This window comes from Lagopus leucura, unplaced genomic scaffold (assembly GCF_019238085.1).
Source record: "Lagopus leucura isolate 7727_CA_CO unplaced genomic scaffold, USGS_WTPT01 Super-Scaffold_100004, whole genome shotgun sequence".
Lineage (NCBI taxonomy): Eukaryota > Metazoa > Chordata > Aves > Galliformes > Phasianidae > Lagopus > Lagopus leucura.
This window is the reverse complement of record NW_024962264.1, coordinates 11,891,731-11,907,231: the sequence shown is the minus strand read 5'-3', so window position 1 is coordinate 11,907,231 and position 15,501 is coordinate 11,891,731. Positions and strand designations below refer to the sequence as shown.

Sequence of the window (15,501 nt, the reverse complement as noted above, 5' to 3'; positions counted from 1 at the left end):
CCAGGCAGGGCTTGGTTTGTAAGGGTTGGTTTGCTGAGGTGCTGCTGTTTGATGGCAGGGGCAATAGAATGGTGGCTGTGTGCCAAGAGCCAACATAATGATATATTTTCTGCGTATGGTGTAGGCAGGAACAATCTCCTCCTAATGGCCGAAGTTGAACTTTGGAACATCAGCATTTTTTCCTTGAAAACCAAATTCTGTCTACACTGCTTCTTTAGCATGCATCTGTTTTAATTAATTAGCATGACCTCACGACATGCCAGATGATCAGGAATGAACTAAGCAATGGCAAAAAGACACTCGTAGTGCTCAACAGCAGCAAGTTACGTGTCTCAGTGATCCCAGCGTTTCCTCAGTGTTCATAAACTGCTTGTATGTTTGCAAGAACAGCTGTGAAAATCCTGAAAATGTCTGGTATGGTATCGTGCTGCAGGAGGGCTGTCCAACATTACCTGTATGAGGTTATTTTTCAGTCTTGCTAGAGTACACTTCTATTTCCTGCCTCTTTAACTGAACCTTACTGCAGAGTACAACTCTTGTGTTGAGAACTGAAACAACAAACTTGTATTTGATAAAGGCACGAGGAGAAATGTATAAATCTTTTGTAAGGACAGAAGACACCAATGTTGAATGTGCGTAATTTTTGACTTTGTAAAACAGTCTGCAGTTTTGTGTGGAGACAGATAAAAAAGCTATAATTCATGTAGTTTGGTCCATTTCCTATAAGGTATATAGCAAAATGAAGCTCTGCAGCTGACAAACGAGAAGAACAGAACTTGAGACATGGTAGAATCCAGACTAAATTCATCGGTGCTTTTAAGACATGCACTGTTTTTTTTTTCCCTACAAATCAGAAAGCCGATGGTATCTGTATGCCATTTAGGATTTTAACTTGCAGCTCTTTCTCAGATGGGAGAACTGTGGTAGGATTTCATCGATGAAAACTTTTGCCAGCTAAAGGATTGCTGCTGCTGAGCATAAGGTGTGCATGGGATCTGTGGTGGTCCTATATTGAGCAACTCAGTACTCGAGGTATCATATAAGTTTCCTTTTCTGGGAACTCCTGGGACTCCTTAGAAATTTTTATCTCATGTTTTACATTCTACACATCGTGCTCAGTGGGCTGTTACCAAAAATAGAGAACTTTATTTTTGAAAAGAAGTAATACTTAGCTAAATAGTGCCTCTGGAAGCTTAACAAGAGGAAAACAAAAAGTGTGGCTGGTGTGTGCGTGTATCACAAAGGTATTGACACATGAATACAAATGTTTTATGTGCTCAACAGCTCCACATTCAGCTGGGATGTAAAGATACCGTAGGTTATGGCTGATCTTTTCTCTGGGGGCAGAAGCCTTTACTTTCATGGACGTGTGGAGCACCAGCAGTTTTCATAGTGGCCAGTTAGCTCTTAGTGAAATGAAAAGTGTAATAGTGTTGAAAAATGAGTTTGGCGGTGGTAATGCGGTTTCCCTTCATTAGCTGATTTTTGAACAGTGAAGAAGCACTTTGAGATTTGAGAACTTTTGTTTGCCTGTCGCTTCGTTGCTTCCAAATGGGCTATCCAAGTCAGAGTAAGATACCATTTTCTTAGTAATAATCTCTCATTGTCAACAAGCTCTTGTTTGAATACAAAATTCTCTGCACTTTTCCTAAAAAATGTTTCTTTCTTTGTTTCAGCTTGTTAGTGACTTGTTGGAATTCTGTTTCTACACCTTCCGAGAGTCTCAGGCACTGAAAGTAGAGTTTCCAGCCATGCTGGTGGAAATCATCAGTGACCAGCTACCAAAGGTGGAATCTGGGAATGCCAAGCCCCTGTACTTTCACAGGAAGTGATAGAAAATGTCTTAAATGGAAGAACTTTGCCTTAAGTTTCCCTGTGTTATTCCACACCCATGAAGGACCCAAGAAACCATATTTTAAACATGCTATTTACACTTGTTCTGCAGTCTCTGAATAGTCTAAAATCATATGAAGGGTTTGGGGAATGGAAAACAGTTGACTTGGATTTGGCAAGACCTAGATGTTTGGAAATTACCCCATAACCCTAAAACATTTAGAAAATGTTCCTGTTCCTCTGGATGAAAAGCCATATCTAGTCAATAACTCTTTGATTTTGATATTTTAACAGATGGAGTTTTAAATATGCCATGTAGTTTCTGGTATCGTTTGCTTGTTTTAAAAGGGTTCAAGAACTAATGAGAACTTTTTAAAGCTTACCCTTGGTTTGCACATAAAACGTAAAGTCAATATGGGGCATTAATATTCTTTTCTTGTAAAAAAAAATAAAAACAAACAAAAACTCTATATATACACATATATACACACACACAAAAAAAACAACCCTACTGTGTAAAGTAATAACAGAACATTTGGTGTGGAATACTCTGTTATCCCCACCTGTGGCATTTGTTATCCCATGTTATCCCGCCCTAGATGATATACACTGTGTTAAGTGTCCATTTACTATTTAATTAAGAAGGATAAGATGTGAAAACAAATGCCCTGGTATCAATTTATAGTATCTATTGTGCTGGCTTTACAAATAATTTTTTGCAGTCTTTTGCTGTACTGTACATTGCTGTATGTATAAATTGTGAAGGACCTGAAATAAGGTGTAAGGAACTTTTGTAAATGAGACAAACAAATCTTTAATGGTTAATAGGATGAATGGGAAAGTATTTTTGAAAGAACTCTATTTTGCTGGAGACTATTTAAGTACTATCTTTGTCTAAACAAACAAGGTAATTTTTTTGTAAAGTGAAATGTTCTGCATGCATAATGAACCGTTTACAGTGTATTTAAGAAAGGGAAAGCTGTGCCTTTTTTAGCATCATATCTAATTTACCATCCTATAGTATCTGTTGTAAATAACCACACTTAACCTTTTCAGTTGTATTTAAGCCTTTCTATTCTCCTCCATATTTTTCTCTCTTTTGTCTCGCTTGCAAGTGTACGTGATGAGCACATCTTGGAAATCCTGCTCCATGTTTCTGTAGGAAACGACACTTTTTTGTGTTTGCCACTTACGAAGGTTTCATTTAACAAGACAAATTACAGTCTCTCCAAAGCTTTTGCCAGCATAATGATAGCGTGAGTTCCTGCCCTCGACTCCTTTTGTCTCCCAGGAGAGGAGAGGCAGATAAGCCGTTGAATGATTTTGCTATTTTTAATTAATGTTTCCCAAATTGTGTTTTTTTTTTGTTTGGTTGGTTGGTTGGTTTTTTTTCCTTCGAATACTGGATACATGGAACATCTTTGAAGGTCAGATTATTATTTCAGATTGAGGAGAACGATTTCTGATTATGAGGAAGGGAACATGCAGATCACGACAGTAAGAACCAGCAAGACGGATGGCAAGGTACCGATATGGGCAGATTAGCAGAGTAGAATTTTTAGTGGTAAACTCAAAGCGCGTTTAATTTTATATGAATTTTTGTAATAATCAGAACACACGGAAAAGAAAACTGTTGACGCTACAAGTTCAGCTCGGTCTGATTTTGTCTCAAAACATTTTCTCTAGAACGAGACTGTGAACAAAACCTTTTTGAGGTGATTTACACTATATTTCACAATTTGTAAACGAATACAAATTTTGGTGTAGAATAGAGGACAGATGAACTTTTCTGAGGCTCAACTGTTGCTACCATATGCTAATTTAAATAGAATAGTTTTTTTCTGAGTCCTAATCTGTAGTGTTTTTTCTGGGTGACACTGATGTTTTTGAGCTATGATTTGTCCCTTGACCAGTCAGAATGTAGCATTTCTTTGAAACAGTGGTCCAATAGGAGTTACGTACCCTTTCTGATTCCAAATTTTGAGGTGTGCTTTGGTGCACTGAAGACAGTCAGTGCTACTTGTCTTTTTAAATGACACCTGCCTTATGCAATGGGTAACCTGTAAAGACTGTATTCAGAGAGGTTTTTTATATATAAATATATACATACATATATTATTTGCATTTTGGAAGTCTAATTCATAGGCAGATCTTTAAATACTGACCTGCACAGCAATATGAAAGCCAAACTTCCAGTGTGAGATACACAGCATGCAGACTGGTTGTTTACAGTAAAGAAACAGTCATACATCCATCTTTTCACCTTTTTTTTTTTTTTTTTAATTAATTTTTTGAGTCTAAAATAGACAATTTCAAAGCCAGGTTCTGGGTGAATACAGTCTGCAGCAGCTTTTTATATTAACAAAGTTACTGCCTCCTTTTCTGTCTCAGAGTAACTTTGCTTGATTAAAATAGCAAAGCCATATTCTACACTTCACTGTTAAATGCCTGTCCCAGTCCAAATTGTTGTCTGTTTGCTCCTATTTTTGTACCTTATTACTTTTAATCTTGGTTTGGTACAATTCATAATTCACAGAAACTTCATATAATTAAACACACTAAATTAGTTTTAAAGAGCAATTTATATCTTTATGCAAAAACGTATGTCTGTCTTTGCAAACAACTGTAAGCAGATTATAATAAATCCTTTACTTTAATCACCTGTTGTTTATGAAACCATTCATTGATTATTATTTTTTGCTAGAGCTCATTGAAATTGGATATAGATGTTGTAAGAGGCAGTATTCTCTTATCAAGGACACAAGCAGAATAGCCATCACTTTTTTTTCTTACCTAAACCTGCGTACAGCAGAAAACAAAACCTTTGGTTTTTAGCTACCATGAAGTTATGGTATTTTGAATTTGTTTAGAATGAAATAGGCATTTGTCTCCTGCAAAATACAAGACAAACGAAAACATCCTTTAAGAGTGGGCTTCTGTTCACTGAGCTAAATTATTTTGTTGTAAGAAAGGACGGAGATACACAGTAAGAGCATTGTATACCAGTTTAAAATGTAACATAGTGTCAATGTACTGCAGTGGGTATTTCAGGAATACTACGCGCCGTGCAACCGACAGGTTGCACAAAATAAAATAGACTAAAGTTTGCAGTAGCAAAATCTTATTAAAACGATACTTTACAATCAATAATGCAAAAAGCTAATTCACAGGGTGGTGTTTTTCACTGACTTGTTTAAGCATTTATGAGATTAAACAATTCTACAGTTAATGCACTTTTAATTGTTTATTAAAGATTTGACTTTCTTTTTTTAGAGCAATGTTTTCAGCTGGAGGTCAATGACTTGATAAGATAGACAGCAAGCAGTTCTGAGGCCAGGAAGCTCAGAGGAATGTTTAAGCACTCTTGGAGTTTAACTAGATTCCTGGATGGAAAAATACAAGCAGCCAGCAGTATGGTGTAAACAGTAACATCTATGCATAATGATGCATTTATAATTAGGGGTTTGCTTCTGTATGTTTAAAGCTTTTTAAATAAATAGAAAATATTGTTTGGTCTTTATGTTAATGTCTGCAAGTACCTATTTTTTTTTTTTTATATACAAATTGTACAAATGTACATGAATTAAACTGGTTTGATTGCAAGTACTTCTTGCATTTTAATCTCAGATAGCTGCTGGTGCACTGATAACCTTAGAAAGAAGCTTCTGCGCATTTGGAAACAATATCCAACACCACAGTAACTAACAGTGCAACCTAACATCTGTCTTCATCCACCTAGCGATTTGCGTTTATCTAGCTCTATTTCAGCCAGACAGTGGCTGTGCTCAGGGTGTAATAAGAAATGCTCAACTCTGAGGAGTTTGCTTCCTTTAATTAATTGGGGTCTTTGTGTTTCCCGAGGAAGAAGTGGTGACACTGCCACCAACCACATCCTGCTCAACAAAGCAGGCCCCGCAACCTTCAATAGCTGGGTGAGACTGGCGTCAAGCTTGAGCTATCCTAAGGCTGCTGCCCCACAGACCAGTTGTTTTTTTCCTTTGTGGAAATAGGGAGTCACTGTTCTACACACATAAGCTTTCTCGAGTTAATAATCAGCCTTCTCAAGAGCTGAGCCTCTTCCAATTATGCTAAGAAATTCAGAAGGGGAAACACAGCTCTTGCTATGCTGGTTTGTTCTGTGCTCCCCTAAATATTTATTACAGAGTTCAGCATGAAGCTTGGGCTGCGATGCAAGACCACCATTTAACTGCACTTTGCTTGTTGTTTCTTTTAATAGTAACAAGTCGCGCAAACTTTCCATTGCCAAAAATCCTTGCACCTGCCTTCTGTTTGCTGAATTGTCAGAAAAATTGCCCATCTGCTTGGAAGCAGATGTATCTGTCATATGCTGTTCTAGAAATAAGAAAATGCTATCGCTACTTAAAAACAAAACAAAACTTTTTCTCTGACCTCACGCTGGGACACTGCTTTCTCTGAGGGATCTACGGGGAACAGGACTTCATGTTAAGTACAATAGTATTGCTAAGGTAGAAAGTAGTGAAAAATACCTTTTCATTTCAAAGATGTTTGATAGGTAAAACATGCCAGCCTGCAAAGTGTTAAAACTACATTTTAACTACAGATATCAATAGAATTAGATTTATTATTTAGCACTTACCTGTGGTTACTGCAAGTGCAGATGAAGGTATGTGGATGAATTCTGCTGGAGAGAACTTTGCCTGAGGCATATTGAACCAACAAGATGCGACTCCAAGGAAGGCTTCCCAATTACCCTGTGTACGGCTTTGGTGCATTTACAGGCTGCACAAACCCTCTGTGAGCAGTGGATGGAATTTGCTCATTAAATTTAAAACCAGGTAAGAATTGTGAAATGGTTAAAAGAAAGAAATGAAGGAACAGAAGAATGAAATTGCAGATTTCTCCCCGAGACTTTTCTATGATGCAATTAATTACAAAGGCTCAGCTAGCAAAAGTTGTAAGCAATGTAGCACAACTGCTTGTTTTCATTACAGGGCAGATAAATCAGTCGTGAGATTTTTCTCTCAACGCAGTGAAGGACTGGGCACCAGCAGGAAACCTGCCGTGACCATCAGGGAGGACAGTGGTTAACAACACTCAGCAGCCTGAAAGCCCCAGGGAGAACAGCAAAGTGAAAGTGCCACTCAGCAAGGAGTAGAGCCGAATGCCGGCCAGTAATACATACTGCACATTCCTACTTAGCCCGAGTGGGCTGGAGGCTCAGCTTTTCCATCATTCTGCAAGCACATGTTAGGCTTCAGTCCCCGTGGAGGGGGTTCGATCTCTGTTCCCAAAGCAAGGGAAAACGTCACTCTGCATAAAAAGCGCACGACAGCTGATTCCTAAATCGTCCTCCCCCATTTGCAGCCTGCGTCAGGCGTTTGCTTCAGGGAGTCTCAGATTTTGAAAACAGAGTCATACATGCCACTGTGCACAGCGCATTGCAAGGGCGGGGAAACCCTGCCTGCGGATTAAGCTCTAACCGTACCCACAGCTGGGATGTGAGAACGGTTCCCTGGGAGAGGACTGAGCCCAGAAGTGCTGAGCAGCGCTGCTCCTGCTGCCAGGCTAGAGCCAGCCAGCCCTTCAGCTGGCTTTCCTCATAGCTGATTTCCTGTCTCCTATCTTGCGTCAAGTTAACACTACACTTCCCAAACCGTGGAAAAGAAAGATGGGAGACGTACTCTGAGACCTGTCTTTGGGAAAGAAAACTTGATCCTCAAAGGCGGGAAAAGGAGCCTGAGTTTCTTGGTAACGTTTTTATTCTTTAGCATCCTTTAATCTCTACTTCCAGACAGTCGCTGTGAGGGCATCACTTACAGAACTATTCAACAGTGAGAGTGAAGCACGACAGGTGCCACAGCTACTCAGCTGCACAAATCCATACTCAACATTGGTATGACCAGACTGATGTGGAAAATCAAAATCTGGGGGGCAGCTACCACTGCTAAATTCCTAAGAGGCAGTGTGGTTAACCTGAAAGCCAGATCAGATCTGGCTCTACTCACACCACTGCTTTTGGACAAGGACTGGGATTTGAGAAAGTTTGAATTAGCATTACTTCTGCTCAGTGCACCATTTCCCAGTGGCAAAGTTTTCATCTGTGGGTTCTGCATGGCCCCAACAATAGTAGGAATCTCAAAACACCTCACCTAAAGACAAATAGAGTCACAGGACTGGACTGAAGGGGCAGCATACTATCTTCTACTCTTTGCATCCACCTTTTTTAACCATCTCAGTCAAAAGAAACAAGAAATGCAGAAAGAGCAGAGCTAGAGCTGGGAATTTTGGAAGAAAGCAACCAGAACAAAATCTAGCATGCACTGCACATTTAAAACAGCAACAAAACAACTGGAAGTGACTAAGAAGGCTTGTAAGCTTGAAGTTATCACAGCTTGGCTAACTGAGGATGCCTTGCAGCCACACCTCCTAGGTGAATAACAGGGATTTACATTCTTCCGGTTCTGTCCCAAGATTCTCAGCTAGTAGCAATGGAATCTGAACTTGGCCACACAGACAACATCCTGCATTCAGAATGACTCTCGAAGGTCACAAACGAATCCCTACAGCTATGGTCCAGGTGACACAACATCCAGCCAGAACAGCACTTAGCCACGTGAACAGATCTGAGCAAGAAAACCTGCCACCTCTTGCTGTATTTACTGGTATGACTATTTCCTTAAAAGCATATCAAGGAGCAAATCTGAGAACTGGATTTTTTTTACAGAAGTCCAGAAGTAATTTTGTGTGCTTGGGTCACTCAGCCGCTGTGCCAAGATAAGGACTGCCTATGGCAGAGTCACTGCTCACATACGAGGAGAATTCACCAAATGAAACTCCTCCAAGCTGTGAGGTTTAGTGCTGGAGAGCCATACTGACTTGGCCCACCACTGCTCCATCTGGAAATGATTTGGGCATACTCCAGTGGAGCCTCCACAGTCTAGGCAAAGGAACAAAAAAGCAGTATGGAGTTAAATCTGAAGGGGATAAGAAACACCTCAACCTGAAGGCAGCTTTAACCATTAACTCGTTTACTAATCACATTGGTTAGAAAAACCTGCAAGCAAAGTATGTCTGTAGTAAATTACTCTAAATCCATAGAGTCCAATTTAACAAATAAATGAGCCTGTGCTAACACGCCATCCTGTCAGATTTTCCTGCATCCTCTCCACTGCCTCCCAAAGGGTCTTTCTTGAAGGAGAGAAGAAATACAAAGATAAACGATAGACTGCATGTCACATTTTTATCACAAGGCACACATTTATACACCACAAGGTTTCTCGAAGCTTTTTCTGTGATCACAGATAACTCACTTTCTACACAAATAGTTCTGCAAATTCTGAGGCAGCTACTTGAGGACTGTGATACTATGAAGTATCGTTAAGACCTTACAATCTACAATTATGGGAGAGGAAGAAAGGGAAGCTCAAGAGCCAGCCAGCAGATAAAATAAAGATTTTTCCAGGATATACAAGAATCACAGAGATTTTCTTTTCCTTTGGCTTCAGTTTGCCAAGTTGCCTGTTTTGAGTTCCCCATCCATTTTAGAGTCTCTTTGTGACTGACTTAATAAAGCTGCCAATAATTATTTAATGTCATAACTTACACAACCAGACAAAATATTCTCCAGCTAAAGAAAGACTAAAGTCAAAAACCAAACATCATTTTATTTCATTTACAGTGATATTTTTGAGTAACAAAGGAACCACAGCAGATAGGAGCCTGTAATAAAAGCTCACGTGTCTTACCTTAATAAAATAAATGAAGTCACACACACAACATAAATGAGCATAATCTTTGAAGACATTTGAAAAATGTCATGTCTTGATACCTATAATTTTACTTACCAATATATCTGTTCCACATCATCTATTCCACTTTTTGAAATATAATTTAGGTGTCAGCATGATCGTTTTTTTTATCCAACAGTACTTTCCACACTCGAATAACAGTCTGTTAAAATGGCTGATATGGATGCGTTATCTTCTGGACACTAATTTTTAAAAATCATCTTCAACTGAGAGCTGAGCCACAGATCAACCAAAGATTTGACTTCAAATGCTAGTTACTGTGCAAACAACCATATTGCTACAATTGAACAAACTATTAAAAAAATTAAACCTTCTCGCCATCCAACTGTTCTGTCCCCATCGATTCCAAACCTTGAAGAATCTTTCATTTCTAACTCGTATTTGGCAACACTTAATGTGCTTGAACATACTGGGATCTTCAACCCACAATCAGGCTGGCTCTTCGTTGATTAAAAACGGTCACGAAAGTGAAGAGAAGTGACTATAACAAAAATCCATGGATACCATGTACACCTTGGCGTTCAATGCATAAAGCTATAAAAACTGAACATAATTTTGTGGAATCAGTCCTCTCTTGCCATTTAATGTGCCTTCTAGCCATCCTGGTTCCCTGGAAAATTGCACTGCAAAAGAAAAGAAAAAATACATAGTCTTTTTATGCTCAAAATAGTCCTTTTAGATTTAGCTCCATGGCACCGTGCAAAATATCCATGAAAATATGCAGTCTCTTGCAAACACCAAGTTGACTTGACAGTCTCACTAGGAAAAATGATGAGGATAGTTAAGTAAATGCTTGCATAATATAAGTGCTTGAACTGTCTTCTGCTTTTGGGTGCAGGCGATAACATGAAGGGAACAATTAGATAAAAGGACTTAGAAAGGACAGGTTCATAAAACAGAAAATTCAGAAGCTTTCTGGTGAGAAGTCAAAATTCCTGTCAAATAGTAGGAAACAATTTCAGTAACTGAGGGCAAAGTATAACCAAACTCCTGACTTCTGCAGAGGCAATGAACCTGGAAGCTCAGGGCCACAGAAAAGAGTCCAGATCTCATTCCAGGTACCATCTGTTCACAGAGTAGAGCTTCTACTACAAGAGACCAATGGACAATATTTAAATTATCAAACACATCATGCTATTCACAAAACACAAAGGAACAGCTTGGAAGGTAAACCTTGTTCCTTATCACCATCCTAAGTATTTGCCATTACTGATACTAAAGTTAATGCAAAAGTATCTGTAGATCTAAAATAAGAAAAAGTTCTGCTCAGACTCTAAATGCCCCCAAGTAATTCCGTGAGCAACAGAATAAATGAACTCTGGCTTCCAATGTATTTTTTAACCACATTTGACAGAAGTTAATAAAAGAAGCATAAGCCTCATTCATTTGGAATACAGTAAAAAATGCTCAAAATCCCCCTACCAAATTTCTTAGGAGAACACAGTACTTGTAGCTACTTTACCTATTTAATTGTAAATCCCACACTTCTAGTGACCTATGATGTTCTCCACCATGTTAATTTATCCTCTTAGTGCTTTTAAGATGGATGTTATTTAAAGAAATCATCAGAGAAATGCTGAGTTATGCTGCTGGCCATAACAATGCTTTATTCAAAACACATTAACACATTGAGGAATGTGAAACTGATAGCTTTCATGAAATCAAGGAAGTAAAAGTTAAGTCTCGCTTTAAAAGCATGGTAAGGTTCTCAAAATGAGCACTTAAAATTTCCCCTACCCTTCTGCTCTGTGTCCTAACGCTGGCAGGCCATAGCTAGAAGCTGTGCTCAGAAACCATGGCTTAAATAACAACTCTTTCTCCAAGACACTTAGGCATTTAGAAAACCAGACTGTTTCCAAATGATGCTGATAGTCCATATTCAGAACCAATATGAGCACATAATTAAAATGAATGTGTGCAGTAGAAAGATTCCAAAGGAAAAAAAAACACAGAAAATTCTCTTTTAGAATCTCTGTACACACTGCAACTCACAGTAACTTACATTACTATTAGTAATTAACAGGCCCTCCTCTTTCTTTGTCATTTATAAAACACGATTACAGTGTATACATGCATTTAGAACTGCAATGCTGAAACCAGCACAAGCCCACCTCCAGAAGCTCTGCTGCAACGGCTGCCATTGCACCCAATGAGCCGTCGTGCCAGCTCTAGGAGTAGCTCACCCTCTGCCTGAAGTACCCTGAAGTACCCATGTCTATGGGGCACAGCTATATTATGGGAAGGAAACTCTGCTAGAACAGTAGACAAGAAAGTAAAGCAACCAGAAGAGCTGCAAGTAAGAAATTTCTGCTTGTCCTCTGGAGCTAAACCCAAAAATACGTTTGGGTCAATTTATGTGACAGAGAAGACAGTGATTACTGGCATGTCAGTGTCTATAAGCCAAAAGCCTGTTAAAAACAAGGGCAGCCCTTGTCTGAGGTGATCACACTGGACAGGGCCCTAAAATTTACCCGTAGGAGGAAATGGTCAAACAGTATGGAATCCCTTGGCTTGACACAGCAGCAAATTTCAGAAGAAATGTTTTCCGAACAAGTTTGATCATAGAATAGTGAACTCTGAGTACTGCAGAATGTTCCGATACAACACACGACGCTGAGCAGCAGGGCTGGAACTGGATGATCCTCAAGATCCCTTCCAACCCAAGCCATTCTGTGATAATATGATTTTATCCCATTGTTACCTACAAGGCTGAGCTCTGCACTTGAGGAACTGAATACCACACTTAACACACAGCTCAGAACCTCACTATTTCCTTGGTACAATTTTCTTACGGACTCTGTGAGCACTGAAGAAAGGATAACCACTCAGACTACAACTAAACTCACAATTTCTGGTGGGAAACCTTTTTAAAAACAACAACAACAACAACAACACATCAAGAATTTTTAGTATTCAACAGCAATGGCAACTCTCATCTTGAGTAAACAGATCTCCTCATGCATCAAGGTAGCCACATACATCACTGACTTCTGTGGGCAAATGATGTAAATTCAGAAGCTGCCCAAATGTAAAGTTGTTTGAAACCCCAGTAAGCCTGTCTGCTAACCAATTCCAAAGCATGGTGTACAACAGCATTCATTTTAAAAACCCTCACCACACAAAAGACATTCTGTTATCACACGTCTTCCCAAACTCAGGCCATAGGCTGTTTCTAAAAAAACAGCCTGTTGAAGAGATGCTCTTTACTGTCCCCTTCCTGCCATTTATTCTCAATCAACAGACATCACAATTCTTAGCTCTTTCTCGGGCCTGCCTCATTTAAAAATAATGCTGCAGAAACTACATATTTGGCCATAAAACAACAACTATTATCGGACCTCTAGGACTAAGTCTTATGCTAGCTAGGGAAAACACCTGTAGTGTGAAAGACAGGGAGCAGAGAACTGACAATTACATATGGCACAGAAAGATTTGATGAGGGTATAGCAGCTGTGCAATCAAAACTGGCCATCAAAAGCCCTCCCACTCTGAGGACAGTGGAAATAGCAGCAATCTTCAGAGCCCTGATGGGATGGCAGCCTTCTCAACACCTCCTGCAGTGCCATTGGAGTGGTCTCACTCTAGTGAAGGCAAACTGTACACAGGGAGGATTTTTGACCATCAGTATGGCTGTGAATGCTACACAATTACCCCAAACTCAGGTGGACAAACAAAATAAATAGATTTGCTATCTGTAATGAGATCTCCAAGTAACAGCTTTTCCAATTTCACTGAATCAAGAAACACAGTAAGGTTAGCTTGGTAGTTGCAGCATTCTTTCTTACTTTTCTGTATTCTCTATAGGAAATACCATTAATATTGCCCATGTTATTACTGTCTAACTGCGAACACATAAAAATTTGAAAGCATCTCTTCTATGAGACACCAAGTCCTGACGTACTCTCCTATAGCAGACATCATGCTTGTTTCAGCAAATCAAAAGTTACAGGGATTTGCACTACAAATGAGATCAAGATTCATTTCCACAGTGGTATTATTTCACTGCCTAGGTGCCACTAGCTGCAGAAGGACTGAATCAGGCAAAACCCTTGTGGAAACTAGCTGTTTTGGGAGGAAATCTGACATGCGTGGTGCCTGACCAGATGGCCTCTGTTTCTACCAAGCAAAAGTAATGGACCAAAAGCTACATTCTGTGGGCAACAGAAAGCTCACTACAACACCAAAACACACTTCCATAGAAATCACTGCCAATCATGAATCATAGAAATCATGGCCAATTCTTCATCAGGAAGTTAAATTAAAGCACCCAGACGTGCTTCCAAGTCCTATGTCCTAAGTGCAGACATTGAGACTTGGAGTCTCAGTCCTGAGCTGAATTCATCCCATCCACCAGCTGAGCATCCATGACAGTGCTGCATGCACAACAAGAGGTAATACACATCTGTTCAAACACATCTATGTAAACATCTTCCACTTCTTAGCTTCCCATTAACTCTTTTTTTTGGAGGTTACTGTTTCCACAACACCATTGGCAAGATAATGTCTTCCCTATTCTGTATGCAGCAAAGTCAGGCCAGTTAAAATCAAGCTACCTTCTGTGGCTTTTTAAGACTTCTAGCAAAGTAGGCAGAAATTATGAGCGCATATCTAGAACTTTTTACTGGTGAAGGTGTGACAGCAACTTTCAGCAGCAGTTTGAGGTAACTTATCCTTAATGGTATAGAGGGATCTGAAAAGAAGAATATCTGCCCACCGCCTGTACACTCAGTTTCTCTGGGGGTAACACTGAGACAGTTAACATACATGAACGTTTTGAAAACCACAGATGAAAGGAACACAAAGAAGTCACTTTGTTCTCATTTTCAGCTCAACAACATAATTATTTGCACATACAATGCAATATAGCATTTTGGAAGTACTACTTTTCTTTGATGTCAATCGTTCATTTATCAATACCATAAAGAAAGTCAGTCCAGAAATCTCAACACGAATAACAGGGAAGAGAATGCCTTGGGGGCAAAACGAGGCCAATAACTGAAAATGGCACTCTGTTATTCTGGGAAAAGCAGAGGGGGATGACCATGGCTCTTTAAATGGCTTTTTGTGTTCTTGCTGTGCTTGGTAGTGTATGGGAACTGCTGAATCACAGCCTGAACCTCTGATTGATCACCTGAGGCAAGCAATGAATCAGCCCTGGGAGCACAGGTGAAGGCAATTCAGCTGTGCTGCCGGAAGGAGTGGAGCCTGGCTGCACCTCTCCTAGAGCCATTTAAGAGATGACCGGCAGGGGGAAAAGATTTTTTCTGAAGATCTCTTCTTTGGAGTTTTGCAGTGATCCCAGGATGCAGGTAAGTGTTTTCTTTCTTTATTTATTTATTTTTGGTTTTTATAATCTGCTGTGCCAAACTGTCTGGTTTATTTTGTGCTTATAGCATCTTTATATGCATTGGTTATACAGGTAGGGCCAATGGCTACTACACTTTTGCTAAGGAAAATCCCTGTGTTAAAAAGCTTCCTCAGTTTTCTCCGAAATTGTTATTTTGAAAATTGCGGAAAGTCTTGTTGAGAGCCATTTTGACAAAATTTTGGGCAACTTCACTGTAGAGCTGATAAGAATAATGACAAGGAATTTTGTTGTGCACAACATTTACCTTACCCAAACACTTCTCTCTAGTGTAATTCCCATTTTCTCACTTCAAAGGAGTCTCTTTGAAGAAGCAGTAGTTCAAGGCAAGGCTGGCAAGATTTCAGTGCCAGGCAGTGTGATTATTCCTTTCATGATTATTTGGAATAACTGCTGTGACCAGAAATACTCAATACGACCGGCGTATGTCTCTCATGATCTCAGGTCGTACTTTGTTTCTTCCTGCATATGCCTTTATCCAGCTGCGGAGTCTTTATGCTTTGTCTCTAATCA

The 15,501-nt window shown here is 39.5% G+C and overlaps 2 protein-coding genes across 4 annotated transcripts in view; one reads left to right on the top strand and one right to left on the bottom strand.

Moving 5' to 3' along the window:
* NR3C2 (nuclear receptor subfamily 3 group C member 2) overlaps window positions 1-5,353 on the top strand; it is a 199,837-nt gene extending 194,484 nt beyond the window's left edge. For all 3 annotated transcript variants that reach the window (XM_042870870.1, XM_042870871.1, XM_042870869.1), the window contains one exon: window positions 1,677-5,353. In XM_042870870.1, the coding sequence (XP_042726804.1) occupies window positions 1,677-1,832 (156 nt within the window). In that variant the 3' untranslated portion in view covers window positions 1,833-5,353. The remainder of the gene's footprint in view (window positions 1-1,676) is intronic.
* A 4,101-nt stretch (window positions 5,354-9,454) lies between these two features.
* The window catches only part of ARHGAP10 (Rho GTPase activating protein 10), a 133,442-nt gene continuing 127,395 nt past the window's right edge, over window positions 9,455-15,501 (bottom strand). The window contains exon 23 of the mRNA XM_042871710.1: window positions 9,455-10,246. Coding sequence (XP_042727644.1) covers window positions 10,158-10,246 — 89 coding nt within the window. The 3' untranslated portion in view covers window positions 9,455-10,157. The remainder of the gene's footprint in view (window positions 10,247-15,501) is intronic.